At 36.6% G+C, this 16,612-nt stretch overlaps 1 protein-coding gene and 1 long non-coding RNA gene across 6 annotated transcripts in view; one reads left to right on the top strand and one right to left on the bottom strand.

Moving 5' to 3' along the window:
* Positions 1 to 16,612, top strand: part of LOC146489067 (ribosomal protein S6 kinase delta-1-like) — a 50,446-nt gene that overhangs the window by 20,888 nt on the left and 12,946 nt on the right. Inside the window, exons 2-3 of the mRNA XM_085105847.1 lie at positions 15,291 to 15,432; positions 16,108 to 16,143. Of these exons, the coding sequence (XP_084961973.1) occupies positions 15,337 to 15,432; positions 16,108 to 16,143 (132 nt within the window). The 5' untranslated portion in view covers positions 15,291 to 15,336. The remainder of the gene's footprint in view (positions 1 to 15,290; positions 15,433 to 16,107; positions 16,144 to 16,612) is intronic.
* LOC146489068 (uncharacterized) lies at positions 12,827 to 15,201 on the bottom strand. 5 transcript variants are annotated; one of them, XR_014863939.1, is made up of 4 exons: positions 14,866 to 15,194; positions 14,498 to 14,658; positions 13,523 to 13,664; positions 12,827 to 12,997 (listed from the first exon to the last, which is right to left on the bottom strand). It is a non-coding gene; the product is annotated as an uncharacterized LOC146489068 (long non-coding RNA). The 5 variants fall into 5 exon arrangements; XR_014863942.1 differs by having other exon boundaries at positions 13,591 to 13,664; positions 14,866 to 15,191; XR_014863938.1 differs by having other exon boundaries at positions 13,523 to 14,658; positions 14,866 to 15,201.

Raw genomic sequence — 16,612 nt, 5'->3', positions numbered from 1 at the left:
TTAATATTTTTGTCTTTCTGTCCATCCGCTTTCTGAACCACTTTTTGGGCCACGCATTCTTGGATACTCCGCTTTTACGCAGTGGTAACAAAGGCCGTTGGTTTTCCTTGTTCAAGTTCAATTATGTTTCTGCTGGGCTGCTGAAAGAATATCTGTTCCTGTTCAACAAAGTAATCTTCAATAAATTCTGCTCCAGTCAGATCAACTCGCAGACTCCGCGGTGCGAATGGATTACAAGTTTGCTTCTTTCAGTTCCTTCAACAGCACGAGAAAGGCTGTTAAACTCTTATTTGCTTTAGACAATGTTAAGAACGATTTTAAACGGCCAGCATTGACTATGAACCACATTTCAGAGTCGATAATTAGAGGAGTTTTTCCGAAAATTGTCAGGTTCTTCGCTAACCTCGACCGTCGCAAGTGTCATACTGTCATTCAGCTTTGTCAAACGCTGCAACATATCGCTAAGGTTTTCGCGCCTTTTCCGTTTAGTCATGTGATTTGACTTGTTATCTTTTTCGTTTTTACTTACTGCAAAAACAAAGCGTATGAAAATTTAGTTGCATTTCGATTCTATGGCGGTTTTTGCTTCGATATCTTTGACAGTCTATTTCGTTTCTTGTTTTGAAACCTCCGATTCAAAGACACTTCCGGTAAAATGTAATATCCAATCAGATTTCGATTTGCTGGATTTTGACATTGATTAGCCCAGAGGTCTTGCTTCCTTGGTGCTGACCAAAAGGAACGCAGCCTCTGGGAACGAGATTGCCCTGGTACAGGCTGATAAAATCTGCTCAAATCGTGCAGATTACCTCGCTTTCAACCTAGCGCAGAAGGCATGGGGCCAACGTCCAAGTTTAAAAAAAATGGCGGTCACTTCCTTCCTTCAAAGCTCTGAATTTTGCTGTTCAGTGTTGTTGAATGCGATGTTAGTGTTGTTTTTAAGGTAGACCAAGTTCGCGCCTTAGAGGTAGTGTATTTAGGACAAGATGTGATTGGAGTTTTGCCTACTAGTTACGGTAAATCTTTAATATTCCAGTTAATTCCCGACCTCATTAGTTTTATCAGACGGGCGGACGTAGTGATGTGCAAAGGGACTCGGTTATTATCGTTGTTTGTCCATTAGACAGTTTGATGGGATGAAAATACAGTCTGGCTCAAGAATCACTTTGTTTATTAATGGAAGTTATTGTTGAGGCAGTTCATAAACTTGTAAATTATGAGTTCTTGTGTGAAACTTTCTGTGCATTGTGCACAAGGGATAGATTCAGTTGTGTGTCTTACCTTTTGATAAATGTTTATGATGGCAGAAGTGAAGTGCTCCTTGACTCATCAGAGCATATCAGTAATATTCAGGAAAAAAATTGAACGGGCACTCGCTGAGCATGTAGATTTTTTCTTCAGCAGTAAAGATTTTGGTTAGTTGGCCAGGTAGGGCTATTGGTGTGTACAACAGAGATTGGCTACTGAATGCCTGGGCCTAGCTGTGTTTATAAGCAACAGAGCACTGTCACTCAATCATTCTTATAACTATTTCAGTTGATAAAGAGGCTACAAAAATAGGCTGAACAAAGGGGCATTCCCTGTATATCTGTTTCCCATTGTTTACCAATCATCTAGAGAGGAGCTGGCTGATATTCAGGCCATGTTTAATGCAACCAAACCCTAGCTTCTGTTGATAACTGATTACAGATAAAAGGTCAAACTTCTTATTAGCCATCTCTTATAATTATTATGAAATATGTACACTACAGTTATTTATATTTACAGTGCAATCTCAGTTATTTGAATCCTCAATTTTTCAACACCTCCGTTTCCTTGAACCAATAGCTGTTACACTGTAATTCTCTTGGATTTGCTTTAGTCAGATTTTTACCTCCTTTTTGTTGAACAAAGTTCAGTTTCCCTAAGAGGTTAAAAAAAATTGGTATTTCACTGGAGTAATTTAGGTATCATTATTATACAAAATGTTATACAACAAGTCAATTGTTTTCTTTTACTTACTTTTGATTATCCAACAATAACCATTTATTTTTCATGAAGGGGTTTTGTGAACCAGTGCTACAGTTTTCTACACCTAATGACATAGTCTGGTGTAACTTTTTCAGTAATATTGGGAACAATATGCCCCTAATGGCATTTTCACGGAATGCTTAATGTGGCCTCATTTATTCCCATTGTATGCTTTGCAGATTTATAAAACTATCCTAGTTAATGGAATAGTTTGAGTCACAAAGATAGTGTGATGTTAACATTGTTTCCGTATTCCCTTGTGTTAATACGAAAACGTGGACTGACTCCATTCTATTATGGTTATGTAATTTCAATAAAAGTGTAAGATTACAAATTACTTGTTTCACCAAAAAAAAAAAAAGAAAAGAAAAAGAAAACAGGAAGAAAGCTTTCCTAAATGAAAACTTTTAGTAAAAATTGACAATCGGAACCTCTAATCTTTTTGTGAAGTGGATTTCCAGTAGTGTTTAAGCATCAATTCGACAGAGTGATGTGACGTGTGTTTTAGCTTATCAATGACCTCTTGTCCTCGTGGTTCTGCAACTGCCAAACAAAGCATGATTTCTTCGCCAGCAACTGTCCAATTTCCACCTTTTTAACTGTCAAATGCTTCTTAGAAGTTGTTCTTTCGATTTACCACTTCAAAAGGGTTAATGTTCTTTTTAAAAACAGCATAGTTGAGTCTAAAACATGTAAACAATCTGGCCACTGCAATAGCCACTAAAACATCCCCTCTTGGGAAGAGCAGAATTTAATTCAGGTTTAATGAATAAATCAAATGATGATTTGACGTCAAACAGGTAGGGATAAGGGGGTCCCCTTCCTCGTGATATACACGCTAATAATGAATTTTCATTGGCCCACTTTTGTTGAAGACAATCAAAACAATACATCCCTACTAGGAGAGGGGAGAGTTTAATGAATAAATTAATGTTCAGATTTAAGCTACCGTGAAAAAAAAGAAAAAAAGTTACGGAGCCCTTTTTTTGACATGGTATGCCCTCAGGTCATCCCGCGTAAAAACATTACTTAATAACATTTCCTTTTCTATTCTGTCCAGGGTTTATGTAAAATATTCTTTATTTATGTAAGTGATAAAATGCTTTTAAGTTGCAATAATTATTTCAAAGTATTAGTAGTTCAACATTTTGTGAACTCAGAAGAGGACTATTATATGCACACTCAACTCTCTCTTAACCCTTTAACCTCTAAGGCAAAACGACATTTTCTCCAGATCCAAGTCTACAAACTCAATGTCTATGTATGATATACCATTTTAAGGACGGTGCCTACTATTGTTACTGCGCATACGTTCTGCGCATCTCGAGATACTCGGGTTTCCTACGGGTGGTGCCTACTAACACAGGGATATTTTTGCGCGGTTTAAAGCTATGCGGAGAAAGGAGAACTTACCAAATGCTCTTGGTATCTCAAAAGAAAATTGGAGGTAACCACGCATTTTTCAGGGATAATTAAGACCCCAATTAAGGTTCAATTTAGGAAAAATCCCATACATTGCTTTATATTTTAGCATTTTTTAGAGATATTGTTGCTTAATTTTCTCTGAAAAATGCGTGGTTACCCCCAATTTTCTTTTTGGATTCCAATAGCCCTAAATGCTAAGATCTGCTTTTCCTGCAGAGTCATAAACCGCACAAAAATACTCCAGTATTAGTAGGCACCGTCCTTAACGCTACCCATGAGTGTATTTCATAACTGATATAATTATGAATGAGAAAAGTTATGGCTTTGAGGTAAATGGCCTTAAAACATAAAAATTTAGAACTTCGAAAACGTCCCAATCCTTGTGTATATTAGGTATACCCCTAAATATAGCTTATTTTGCAGGTCTTAACATCTTCATTAATATGAGAGATGTCTTAAGACCCACAACTTCCAGGGGAAAAAAGTTGAAAAGTTGTGGGGATGGTCAACCATATCACATATGGGAGGGGGTTAAGTTTTTATCCTTTTAATGAGTAGATCTTCACAAGACCATCTTGGTGTGAAAAATTCATAGAAATCTGTCAAATATTGATAGAGTTGTGGCATTATGTGCCAAATGGCACTCGTAGGGATTAAAGGGTTAAGCACTCTTGCAACTTCTATTTTTTTATTGGAAAAACAAGATGATGAAATGAAATGTAAGGAATATTTTACAGAATGCTTATTAAATGATACATGGTAGGTATTTTGTTGTGTAAAAATTAATGCATTAGGACTGTGCAGATGAAGTGCTATCCGTAAGCTGGAGTGGTGAGGCTGCAGCAGTGTAGTGATTAGCGTTACTGACTTCTTCAATTGGGTTTTTGCTCGTAAGGACAAAAGGTTAATGGGTTGAAGCAAGGCCCCTACCTTAATTGAGAAATCAGAGAATAAAATCCGCAGTGTAAAATTTTTGTGGTGGAAGGAAACTCTTCCAACCCAGAAATTTACACTTCACAGATAATTCTCTGATTTTTCAGTTGTATCATCAGTACTGCACAACACAAAATTTCATTATTCCTTAATAATTATTGTTGTCAGTGTTATTTTCAACTTTACTACAAGTTTACTCTCTCATATAGCAAAGTGTAAAAAAACCGTTGGGATAACTGCCTGATGGTTTTGTTTTGGTAAAGATTTTGACAGGGACAGTTGAGGATTTATACTCTAGTATTATTTGATTTTATTTCATTCAATTTTAATTACTAACTTTAATTTAAAACCAGTTACAGATGACTAGGGACTAGGGAAACATTTTTTTCTGTTGGATAATTAGACTTATGACGTTTATTGCATTCAACATAGAACGAACTCACTCCTAATACAGATTGGAGTTAAGATTGTATGGGGCAACCAATGTTGATTGCCATGAATGAAAGGCTCTTGGGACACGTATCTGGCACCCCCCCCTCCCACCCTCTACAAAATTTCATCATCACCAACTTGGCAAAGGAGAGAGAACCTAGGATTGAGGTCATAAAACGCACTCCCTAATCCAGTTTTGATTATTACTAGTTTTCAATATCAAATAAGACCCAGCCAATTACTGCTGTGGTTTCCCTGAAAAAAATACAGGTTGCACTCTTAAAACAAAAGAATTAGTGTGGTTAACAGGAATTTATGAGAGGTTCATGTTTTTCCTATCCCTTCCAAAACGAACGGAAAAATTATAATGCATTCTTGGATTAAGTTAAGAAAAAGAAAGACATCTTGACTCTCTTACTAGTAAATCAATATCAGTTGCATGGATCAGAGCTGAGCACCTAGTTTGAGTTTATACAAAAACCAAAATAGACAACTTAATGTGTACAAGAATAGTTATCACCCTGGGAATAACAGAATTTTTTTAAAAATGAGCTTTTCAATCCAATTTATTGAATTAATGAGCTACAAATACAGAAAAATGACACAAAGCTAACTTGGCTTGAAATATTTCTCCTGTTTTCAAACAGCTCTAATGTGCATCTCCCTCAAACAGAACCTAAGATCAACAAAAAAAATCACTCGATTCAATTTGACTAGAAAACGATGAAATCTTAAATATCTGCTAAATCCCTATAATTAAGGAATCGTTTTGGTCCGCGGTGTACCAGTTTGGAACGATATCTTTATTGTGCATATTATGTTACCGACCACATGAATTCACATAACAACACTGGCCTGCTATTGTCCGTAAAAGGTTACTTAAAGAAAATTGCTCCCTCTTCAAAAAACAAAACACTAGAAAACACTTATAGTGTGCATGCATACATAAAGATTTGAATTTTCTTACCTTCTCGATTGACAAAGCCGTCGGAACTTTCGCCGTCCACCGACAGAGCAAAACCTCTTCTTTTAACAATAAACATTTTCCTTCAACTATAACAAATCTATCTTTTGATCCTTCGCGCAGGATCAAAAAAATACGATGGCGCGTAGGAAAATTTCGATCGCTTCAAAACTTGAAATTTTCTGCAAAGCTTCTTTGCTCTTAAAAATGATCCTTGCTATTTTTATACACCACCCTGATACAGAAAGGCGTATAAACACTGCTTTTTTTATCCAAATCTCTAGAACAAAGCGAAGCAAACTTTGGCAGCCATATTTGTTTACAAAATTTAAGTTCGCGCGCGTGTAAGAAGAACCTGGGTACTAGCGCAAAATGTAGTGACCAATCAGAAATACTAATAGAATTTTGTCTTAAATTTTGCTAATCTTACAATGGCAATGCTCGATAGATCAGCCTGTACCAGGGCTGTTCGTCGTGGCTAACGCCGCGGACGGCCCTGGGAACGAGGTTGGTCGTGGCTAACCCCGCGGACGGCCCTGGGAACGAGGTTGATAGAAACCAATCTCGTACCCAGAGTCCTCAGGCTTTTTGGTCAGCGGGGCGGCGCCAGGAGAGACTCTGGGATAATGGAAAAATTTAATTTTTTCGATTGGTTGTCTGCATAACAGTGGAAGACCGACAGGAAGTCCGTTGGTCATTTGCGGAAGTTAACCAAACCGGAAACCCCCCAACCAACTTCCTTGTTTTGGAGGGAGATTTGAAATGTCAAACTCGCTGTTTTGTAATTTTTATGTGTGTGTCACGGTTATTTTATGTTATTTTTTTCATACCTAAAATAAGAAGGACTCCAATTCAAAGACGGGTTTTGAATTATGTCAGTGAAACAATTTCGAGCCGACTAAACATTAGCCGTTTTATCGTAGGAAGTTTGCCACTACTGTCATACGACGGTAAAATGACACGGCCAAATGCGAGCAGTTTAAACTGATTACCGTCGCTGCTGCAAAAGATTATTTTCGGAAAATATCATTATATCAGTCAGTTTGGGAGAAAAGCGGTAGGAGAACGAATTGGTGAAGCCGTTCGCAAGTATGGAAACATTAAACGTATTAGAGAGGACATTGGTGTCGTCAACGTACTAAATATTTCGAACATGTTACTTACAGTACTTACTAGTGAAGGTTATCATGGAAAAATAGAGAAGTTCTTCAACACCTATAAACCTTGTCGTGGATAAAAATTTGGAGATGACTGATCTGGTGTGGAGTGGAGTCCATCTCAGGTTGCCGTTTCGATTAATTCCCTCTCGGTTTTGCCACAAGGGAAACGCCGAAGACATCTCTACGATGATCAAACACCGCACACGAGAGCAAAGGTTTCACTTTTGTCAGTCACGGCCCATGGCCAGCTTGCCAAAGAAAAATAATTCAGAAAAAATTGTCCCTTTGAGGCGGAGGTAATGGTGTGTTGAACATTTTTCTTAAATTTTGAGAGATTTTGTTTTGAGAATTTTGGCAGATTTTGTTCTAACTGTTCCATGTTCCATGCAAAATAAGAACAATTACGTCCTAAAAAGTGTAAAGGGCCGTGGTGTTAGGTTACCTTCAGATGAAAGTTTAATCTCAAATGTAATAGTGCATACAGATTTAAAGATTACTTTTACAGTATAGGGGCAGTTGAGAATAAAGACTTGTTGTTCGTTACTTACTACCATCTTCTCTGCAAGAAAGTCAACACACTGTGACAGTGAAGAGCCACCCAACTTGACAAGTCAAAAAACAGGTGTAGATAATACTGAAGCCTGAAGCTGGACTTCGAAATGCAGAAGTACCTTAAAATCTTTGCATTTATTTATTTCCCACATGTACACAGACAAACAATGAAAAGAAAAAAACTCAAGTAGTGGAGTGGAGGCTCAATAAAAGAAATCAATATGAGGCTTATGAATATTAAGCTTTCTCAATCTTAAAATATACAAAAGTTACAACATAATATATTGCTTGGAGTTTTTATATAACTCAACAAATAATGTACACTAGCTGAGTTTAAAATAAAGATGAAGGTAATGATAGTTTAACTGTACTCTGTTAATGTGCTGTACATTAATATATATGTAAGTAAAAATAATCCAACCTTTTTAAAATATTATTTTTCCCTTCATCTGAAAAAACATGCAAATACTCCATTGACAAAGTATGAGACAAGAAAACTGTGGGTTCCCTTGCAGACAAATATTCCTGTTGAGAGGCCAAAGCAATTGTGCTGTTGCAAAGTGTGAAATCATGTCTAAAGTACCATTTGTTGTTAAAAAAATAGATGAGCGGTGGTGTGACTTTCTGTGCTATATGTTATAAGGAAGAACACCAAGTTTTCCCTTGAAGGGTTCAATTAATTGGACGCTATTATTGAGGAGATACAGGAGAAGGCCCCTGTTCGATTTCATTCTACTGCAAGTGTACCTGTTGTACATAAACATGGAAGCCAAGTACCCCAAGTTTGTGTGGCATATGACCTGTAGATAATGCTTGCACAGCCTTGTGCAGAAAGTGACCACTTTCATCATAATTATATCCTTATCAAACACTCCACTTGTAATTGGCAAATTTACTAACATAATTATTTTGGCAGTAGATGGATTTTACTGAATAATTTGGTGAAAACAACCCCTTCTATCATTTCTTCATGTAATATTCATTCATGTAATTATTATTGCTAGTAAATATTAGCAAGAAATTTGTGGTAGCCAGCAGGTTTTAGCATAGAAATTATACTTCTTAGTGAATCATATCGTTTATTGTTATTTTGCACTGATAACCAAACAAAAGAAAAAACTTTCAGACACTGCAATACTAGCTTGTAAAAAAAACTACATTCAATAGTTACTAAAGTATGACAAGTCTATAAAATATATATGTTGAACATTCCAAGGATTCCAATGGGTCCTTTACTCCCTTCCCCTTCCCTGTTGGGGGTAACTAATAAAATTATGTGTAACCATTATCTCATCAAGTATATAGAATTTTTAAGTATAATTTGTTAACAAAACTGTTAATTATAGAGTGATTATAGATGAAACATAAAGTTTTACAGTCAATGCTTGTTAGACCCCCCCCCCCCCCAAAAAAAAAAAAATTAATAAATTACTATTCATTATATTTTATGGGTTAAAGAAACATCACTAGCATTATTGTTTATTCTGTTAACAAGCTTAAAAGAAATTTGAAACATCTTTAGATACAGTTTTGTAACTGATGGTATGACAAATTTATATGATGTTGAATTATTATTTTGAATGTGTATTTCTATTGTTCTAGACCTTTGATCAATGCAGCTCACTAGGCTTGGTCCAGTCCCACAAACATTATGCAATATGCTGGATGACTTAGATTGTGGCCTAATAGACAATCAGAGGCCAGGAAAGGCTTGAACTAAGAGTCACGTTTGACAATTTTCAGTTTTAGTTCTTAGCTAACATAATTTATTGTCAAGGGACCACAAATTCCCACAAGCGCTGTATAATTTACACAGACTTCAGCAAAGGTCTCACAACACTGTGCCAATCATTCAGGATATTGGGAAGTTTGACAATAGTAATTATCTGTCGTCAAAGCAAGAGCTGCAAGATCAGAGAAGAGATTATATTATACTATTCAGCTGCAGAGTGTTGGTTGAGTATAATACTTCCCTTGCCTGAAGTCAAGTAAATGTGTGATACCTAATGATCACATCACCATCGAGCCGATTCAAAAGAAATGGCAAATCATTCAGAAATTATCAATTTACCAGTAATGTGCCCTAATCAATCAGAATACATTAGGTAATGTGTGTCAGTATCTGAGCTATCTGACTCAGCTCTTAGTTAAAGTGTACACTCCACAACCAGATGAAGTCAGGCCCCACCAAAATTTATGTCAATTTAATATAAACCCAATTTCCCCAATCTATTGACCCCTTCTCTGTGCTTCCTACACTGCACCCAAATTTATTAGAGAACTCACATAAGATAGTTTTAAATTATTTTACCTTGATTGCATGTATACAAGAACAGACTAAGGAGATTATATACATGGTATAGAAATTGGCTGACTAAATGAAGTACCATAGTGAGGATATCAACAGTCTCTCAACAATCACATTATAATGCAATTTACCGAATCATGAGAGGTGGCATGATTACCACGCTCCATACAGTTCTCATATATAACTATTACTCTGTGGTTAGGCAGAATAGCTAACAAATTAAACCTCAACACAACTCACTATCCTTAGCTTATTTTCAAAGCCTGTTGGCACAATTATCCAATCTCTGTTATACTACTTCATTTTATTTCTAGATACATTATTAGTATACCTGGGAGCAACTCTACAGCACTAGAAGCATGCAAGATGTGAGCACTCTCTATCAATTTTGCCAAAAGCTAGGCAAAGGGAATGTTTATTCAGAAAAAAAAATTCACAGCTGCTCTTGAATTCATGGCATGTACGTATTAAATATGCTGATGTTGAAATTGTACTTAAGCTTGCATTCGAACACATATGACATTCTTAAATTCGGCACTTTAAGAAAAGCGTGCACGCAATTCAGTCCAATAAAATTAAAAAAATTTTGAGACGAAAAAAAACTTAATTTACAACAGTAAATATAACTTATATTAAGGGGTGATTTAAATTATTTTCAAATGGTAACATGTATGTGTTCATTGAATCCCATTTGGAAATAAACTGTTAAGGGAAAGGGAGAAGGTAATTTGAACATAAATTTAATACACAGTCAGCTGCTCAGTTCTGTGAGAGGAGACGTGATGGTTCCTTTTTATTTGTAAGTATAAACAATAATAAAGAAATATGTTACTTGTCTGTTGTGGCAACGTCGAATTAAGTCCACCTTTCGCTCAGTCTTACATGAAAAAAAATCCAGTTGCTTTGATCCGCTCTTACGTTAAAAAATCCAGTTCCTTTTGATCGCGTGTAGAATCAATTTTGGCTTTCTCGAACACTTTCAAGGCCCGATAAAACCTTCAGGCCCAATAACAGTAACGCAGCTGCCATTTTGGGGCATTTGACTTCCGCTTTAATCTTAAGCATGCGCACAAAGACCGGAATCCCAGCAGAGAGGCATTTTGTCTGCGCATGTCCCTTGGCCCTTTTTTTCATACGATTAACCGCTGGCTATGCGCCCGTTCCGCGCAGAAAATTCAACAGACGATTCAATAATGGTGCGAGTATTTGAGAAAAATTTTCTTGTCATTCTTGTAATTTTTCCCTTGGTAACTTGGGTGAAAGCGCCAGAAAGTCCAAAAATGGTTGTGTGGTGTGCAGAAGAAAGTCACAACCGAATAACTTTCAAAAAGTTAAAGCGTACATAAACAACTTTGAGTCTTGTTTAAAGATGGTTAAAGCGATCGATGAAGATGAGGTTATTTGCGAAGGATGCAGAATAGCTGTTGAAGAACACAGACGTACTGGAAAGTCATTTCATCATGTTAGTGCTATCTCAAGTTATTATTGAACATTTGTAGTACTCACTTTCCTGTAAACATTTTCTAGAGCTTCAACTGCAAGAGCAGTTAACTCTTAAGCAATTTTGTCGAAAAATAAAATTTAACACAAGTTTATGTTTTCGTTTAAAAGTTTGTTGACATGAATCTCAACCAGCGCGGACGATTACCGAAACACAAAAGGTCAATGACGAGTAAAGAAAAGTCAGATATCGGTAGTACTAAAGAAATGATACTTATATCCAATGAGAGCTTGGTAGAATTGGAGGAAAAATTACGGAGTAAGTAACCTTAAACTTATTCGCAATCAGCCTCATCAGATATGGAAGTTAAAAGTTGGCAGTAGTTTAACTCTTCCAAATATCCTTTGAACAAAAGGAAAGGGTCTTTAACACAGGTTTATGTTATCACAATTCATTAAAATTCAAATGCTTTATTTTGGTCAAACTGCCTAAAACCTCAACTGGTGAGAATTGCACCATGGAGGGGTGAGTACAATAAATAAGCAGCCTGTTACCTAACAGCTGAAGCCTCGGCAAGTGACACAACAGCTGAATGCTTGACTGCATCCCTTACAGTTCACAGGTTGAGCTCCTTGCCTCTTATTAATACAAACCAATAACGCTTCTTCTTCTCGACTGAGCTTTGGGTTGCAAGCAATTCTTCCCATCATTTTTGCCTTAGCCTCTTGACAGCAAAGAGCCCAAAAGTTTGACCAGTTTGTTTTAATTCACATTCTTTGTGCTTGCATACAATCCAATCAGAAACCAAGACATCTTCAGCTCCTGAATGGATGGTTTGCATGCAGGCATGAAAAATGTAAACCAAAACTAGTCACACTTTTGAGCTTCCTGCTATAATACAAACTATTGAATGGAAATTCCTGTCCAGTTCCACCCCCTCCTCCCAGTGGCTAAATTAATCAATTTTTTTGCCAACAAAAATTACATTCATTGATCATTTCACCTGCAGATGAAAAATGCACATACTTTGCAACTTTATTTTCCAACCTATTAAATTATTGGAGTTATGTGACAATCTGTCAGTCTGACAAAGACTCTTATTACAGGCCAAATAACTAACAACTTGTAGGACTGATAGTTTCTGTGATCTATGAAATCTCAGAGAGGGTATCCCCTGGGAACAAGATTGAATGAAAATTGGATAACTTAATAAAATAATGAGATTTTTGTTTACCTCTTTCTCATATCTTGCAATGTTGTGGAATCAGGAGTAATGAAACTCGTATGAGGGCAAACTATGAGGCTTTGACTTAGAAGTGATGGGAGCCCTCCAAACTATAAAACTCTATGAAAAGGAAGAGGAGTTAAAGGAAAGGGAGAACAGGGTACTGGCACTGGAAGCCACAATCAAAATCCGACAGGAAGAACTAATAGTTAAAGCAAAAAAAGTAAAGAAATCTGTGATTGAGGCCAAGTGGGTGGCTGCCCAGCTTCGACTAATGGCTGGTCAGCTTGACCGCTTGGCCAATGAAATTTTAGAAGAGGTGAATTAGTCATCGGCATAGACAGCCGCACTATTAGTAAGATTTCAAAAACAAATGCACTTTGTAAGAATTTTTAACGGTGAAAATATTTATTAATAATGACAGTTGTAATAAATCATGTAACAAAACTGTCTTTATTCACTTTCTTAAATTTATCATCTGCTTCTTCCTTGCCATATCCTGGGGTGATTTGCCAGTCAATTTCCTTTTGATTTTTCTTTTAAATCTCTAAAATAAAATAAAAGACAGCAGTTAATCAACCAGCACTAATAATAATTATTATTAAAAACATTTAGCCCCTAAAAATTTCATTTAACCCATAATAGTAAAACATGAAGGGCCTGTTGATATAGCATGGACACAATTGCCCACTTCCCCTCCCTGCTCTTACACAACTGATATCAAATCAGAATAATATAAATACACAGACAGGAAGACAAAATCTGTTTTTTATAGTACCATTGGGACTTCTAGATTGATGCAGGGTTGTTTAATGGACCTAATAATCTGCATCATTGACAAGCAAGGAACAGAAATGTCTGCTGGAGCAGGTTGCATTATTGACCAGCCTATGCCAAATATGGTTATAGAGTTTTAAATTTTGTCGAAACCCATGTATACACCTGGTTCTTTATGTGTCAGCGAGTACTAAGTTAAAGTAACATTAAAACAATCTGGATTTTATAATTATCATTTATCACATTGGTCAGGTATACTATGTGTATACACAATTATTGTTCTGTAAAAACTTACGTGTACAACTCAGAAGTATTCAACACTTTTTGTTATGGGTAACATTGAAGGTTATACAGCTGAATCACCTTTCTCACTCTTTCATTGAAAATTTGAAATACAGTCATTTGTCCAATTGACATCTCAATTTTGTATCTTTTACCTGTGAAAGAGCAAGTAGATTTTATCCTAATTAGAGTGACCTGATCACACCACTGTGTGTTTTTCTGTAATGTTGCAGTCACTTTGTGCAACTGCATCTTTCAGTGTATGGAAACACATTGAGACTGTCTCCAGGTCAAAGGATGATCTTCAGTTTTCAGTTCACAATTTGTAAACATTATCTTATAACAGAAAATAATATTGCATTTCCAATGTTACGTTCTACAGTGTATGAAGTTGTTGCAAGAGCAAATATGAATTGTAACATTCTGAAGAAGTATAAACAAGACATTAGCAATACAAGGAAAGGACCAAAAAGTGATCCAGTTTTCTTTACGGTAAACATGAGTAACCTATACAGAAAGTGTTAGCATCAGGCACAGATTGTAAGAAGTAAACGTGAGACCTCTGTTGTTGTGTTTCCCTTCATAAAGCCTGTAAAATTAAATTTTGATTCAAAATTCAGTTCGCAAGGCAGAAGCATGCTAATGAAATAAACACGATAGAATACAGCTGACGCCATTCGTTTCGAAAACTACATGAACACACAGAAAACGGCAGCAGTTTAACCTCATGAGAAAAAGAGCACGCATTTTTCTTGAATAAATAAACTGGATAGATCGAAAGACAAATAAATAAACAATGAACTGATAGTGGTGTGGGATTTGGGGACCATGAAATACACGAGTTCTACGTAAGTTTTTACTCAAGTTAGCGCTTGAAGACAAAAAATGCAATTATAAAAATTCCCACTAAAACACAGAAACAAAGGGGCCAAAGTCGAAGTGAATTGAAACGAGACTATAACTGTGACAATGATATATGACTACCTACCTTGCACAACAGACTGGGAGAGCAACTACACCAAAGACTGTCATGAGCCACGACTTGGAAAATCCAACAAAACCTTCCAAGTAAAAATTCGCCAGAGGTTGTACTAAGAGCATTTCAATCCTAAAGCTGGAACATTTTTTAAAGCCTAGACTCCTAAGCGACTGCAAAGAGAAAGAAAAGACAATGTTATTAGAAGTGATTTGAAGCTTGGGGGCCGCCGGCAACTATACGCAAATTAACTTCGAAGTTGAAGTAAAATAAGCTCAAATTCCAAATTCCCTTCTTTCATATGGTCATGTATCTGACGATCGTCTCAACATACAACCTTGTGATTCATAACAATAAAGCTTCAACATCTTAAGACTAACCTTCAAGGTTTGTCGTCTGATGTGAACATCTTGAACTTCGGTAAATCAAATGTCAAACTCCTCTTCTTAGGGCTTTTTTCTCGTTCTGTTCCTACTTTGATCATTCAAATATCCTCATCCGAAGTCTCAGCAAACACCACGAGTACCCATAGTATTAGAGATGTATGTAAACTTGTTACATGTTTTCATCTCTCCTGAAAAAATCTTTCTAAAAGCGTAGATCGCTCACTTGAAAACCAGTGGAAGCGCGCTCAAAATAATAAATGGCGCCGACCACTCAAATTCTTATTCTTTACGCGCATGCGCAGACAAAATGCCCATGTGCTCGGAATCCCACGTTTTCTGGGATAAGAAATTCCATTATCCCGGCGCCGCCCCGCTGACCAAAAAGCCTGAGGACTCTGGGTACGAGATTGAATAGAAACAGAAACAGAAGCTTTCTAAATGACCTTGGAATGACCCGTGGAAAAAATGGCGCACACAGATGACCAATGGGTACGACTTTTCAGTGTGTCGGATCCACGGAGAGCTTATGCAGGTCACACTTTGTACAAAGTCACTTCCAAGGTGATGAATCATTGCGTTTTTTCATGGTCATTTCGTAAGCTTTGACGCCCTGGCAGACACCATTGATAAGAATTTTCCTATTTGTGCCAATTGAAGGAATATTTCATTTTGTTCTCATAATATCCATCTTTAGAAACGTGCTATGGAGTCTGTCTCGCCATGATTTGTGATAGATAGATGGAGATTTGGTTTATTACACTGTAGATCAATTTACATAATGCAGCTAAGTGGCTAAATTGCGTAAATTATCAAGGTAATTTACATAATAATAGTAATGAAATCTAAGAGTATCGATAATAATATGAAATATATAAAATATTTTTCCCTGCTAAGAAAAGAAAACTATTATCTACAAGTAATTTTTATTTCTTTTCCAAGGCATTGTTAGCACGGATGCGCATTGCAGGAATGATCTGTGCACATGTATGATAGGTTATATATGCGCTTCCTTCTCGTGTTTTATTCCATGCTTGGGAGGTAACAGGCTGTGTAAACTATTTTGCAAGCAAGATATACTACTAAAAAGCTTGCTAGTACATAGTTCTTGACGCCTATCATGCAGAGTGGACGGACCAAATCTAGCTAGGCAGTCATGGTATGGCAGGCCAGGACAGATTATGGACATAGCTCTCCCAAGATACTTTAAAATAATATATTTTTTATTTGTCTCTGTAGGTTTTTCAAAAGCAATTTCCCGAAGGAGCAACTGAGGTTTGTACATTTTCTTTACATACAGTAAGACTCATGTAAAATTATTACCTGCTTGGCTTATCTGCACAACATCCTGCCACTTCAAAGCTATATCCCTAAATAAAGTGGATACGCGGATACGCATTAAAAATAGTTATGCAGAAACTGATCTTAATATTATTAATTATTTGCAAACTTGTGGATACGCGCGTGGATACAAGGTTTCCTACACAGCTGTTATTCGGGTCGTCACGCAACACCTGTCCCCACTATTGGGAAGAAGAGTTGTGTGACTACCCTAATAACGGCTGCGAAGGAGATTAGAGGATACGCGGATACACAGTCAGAAAGCAAGTGCAATGCAAGTAGACTCCTGTCTAGTCCTAACTGGGATTTTCTTAATAATTCTGTCTCCCTGACATAGCAAGTTGGCAAATCCTGAAACATCAATAAGAGAGAAATTTCAACTAAAGAGTGCTTTATTAATAAG

The sequence above is a fragment of the Pavona decussata genome, unplaced genomic scaffold (assembly GCF_977016875.1).
Source record: "Pavona decussata unplaced genomic scaffold, jaPavDecu1.1 SCAFFOLD_6, whole genome shotgun sequence".
NCBI classification, from domain to species: Eukaryota; Metazoa; Cnidaria; class Anthozoa; order Scleractinia; family Agariciidae; genus Pavona; species Pavona decussata.
The sequence above is the reverse complement of the archived record's forward strand: the minus strand, read 5'-3'. Positions and strand labels throughout refer to the sequence as shown.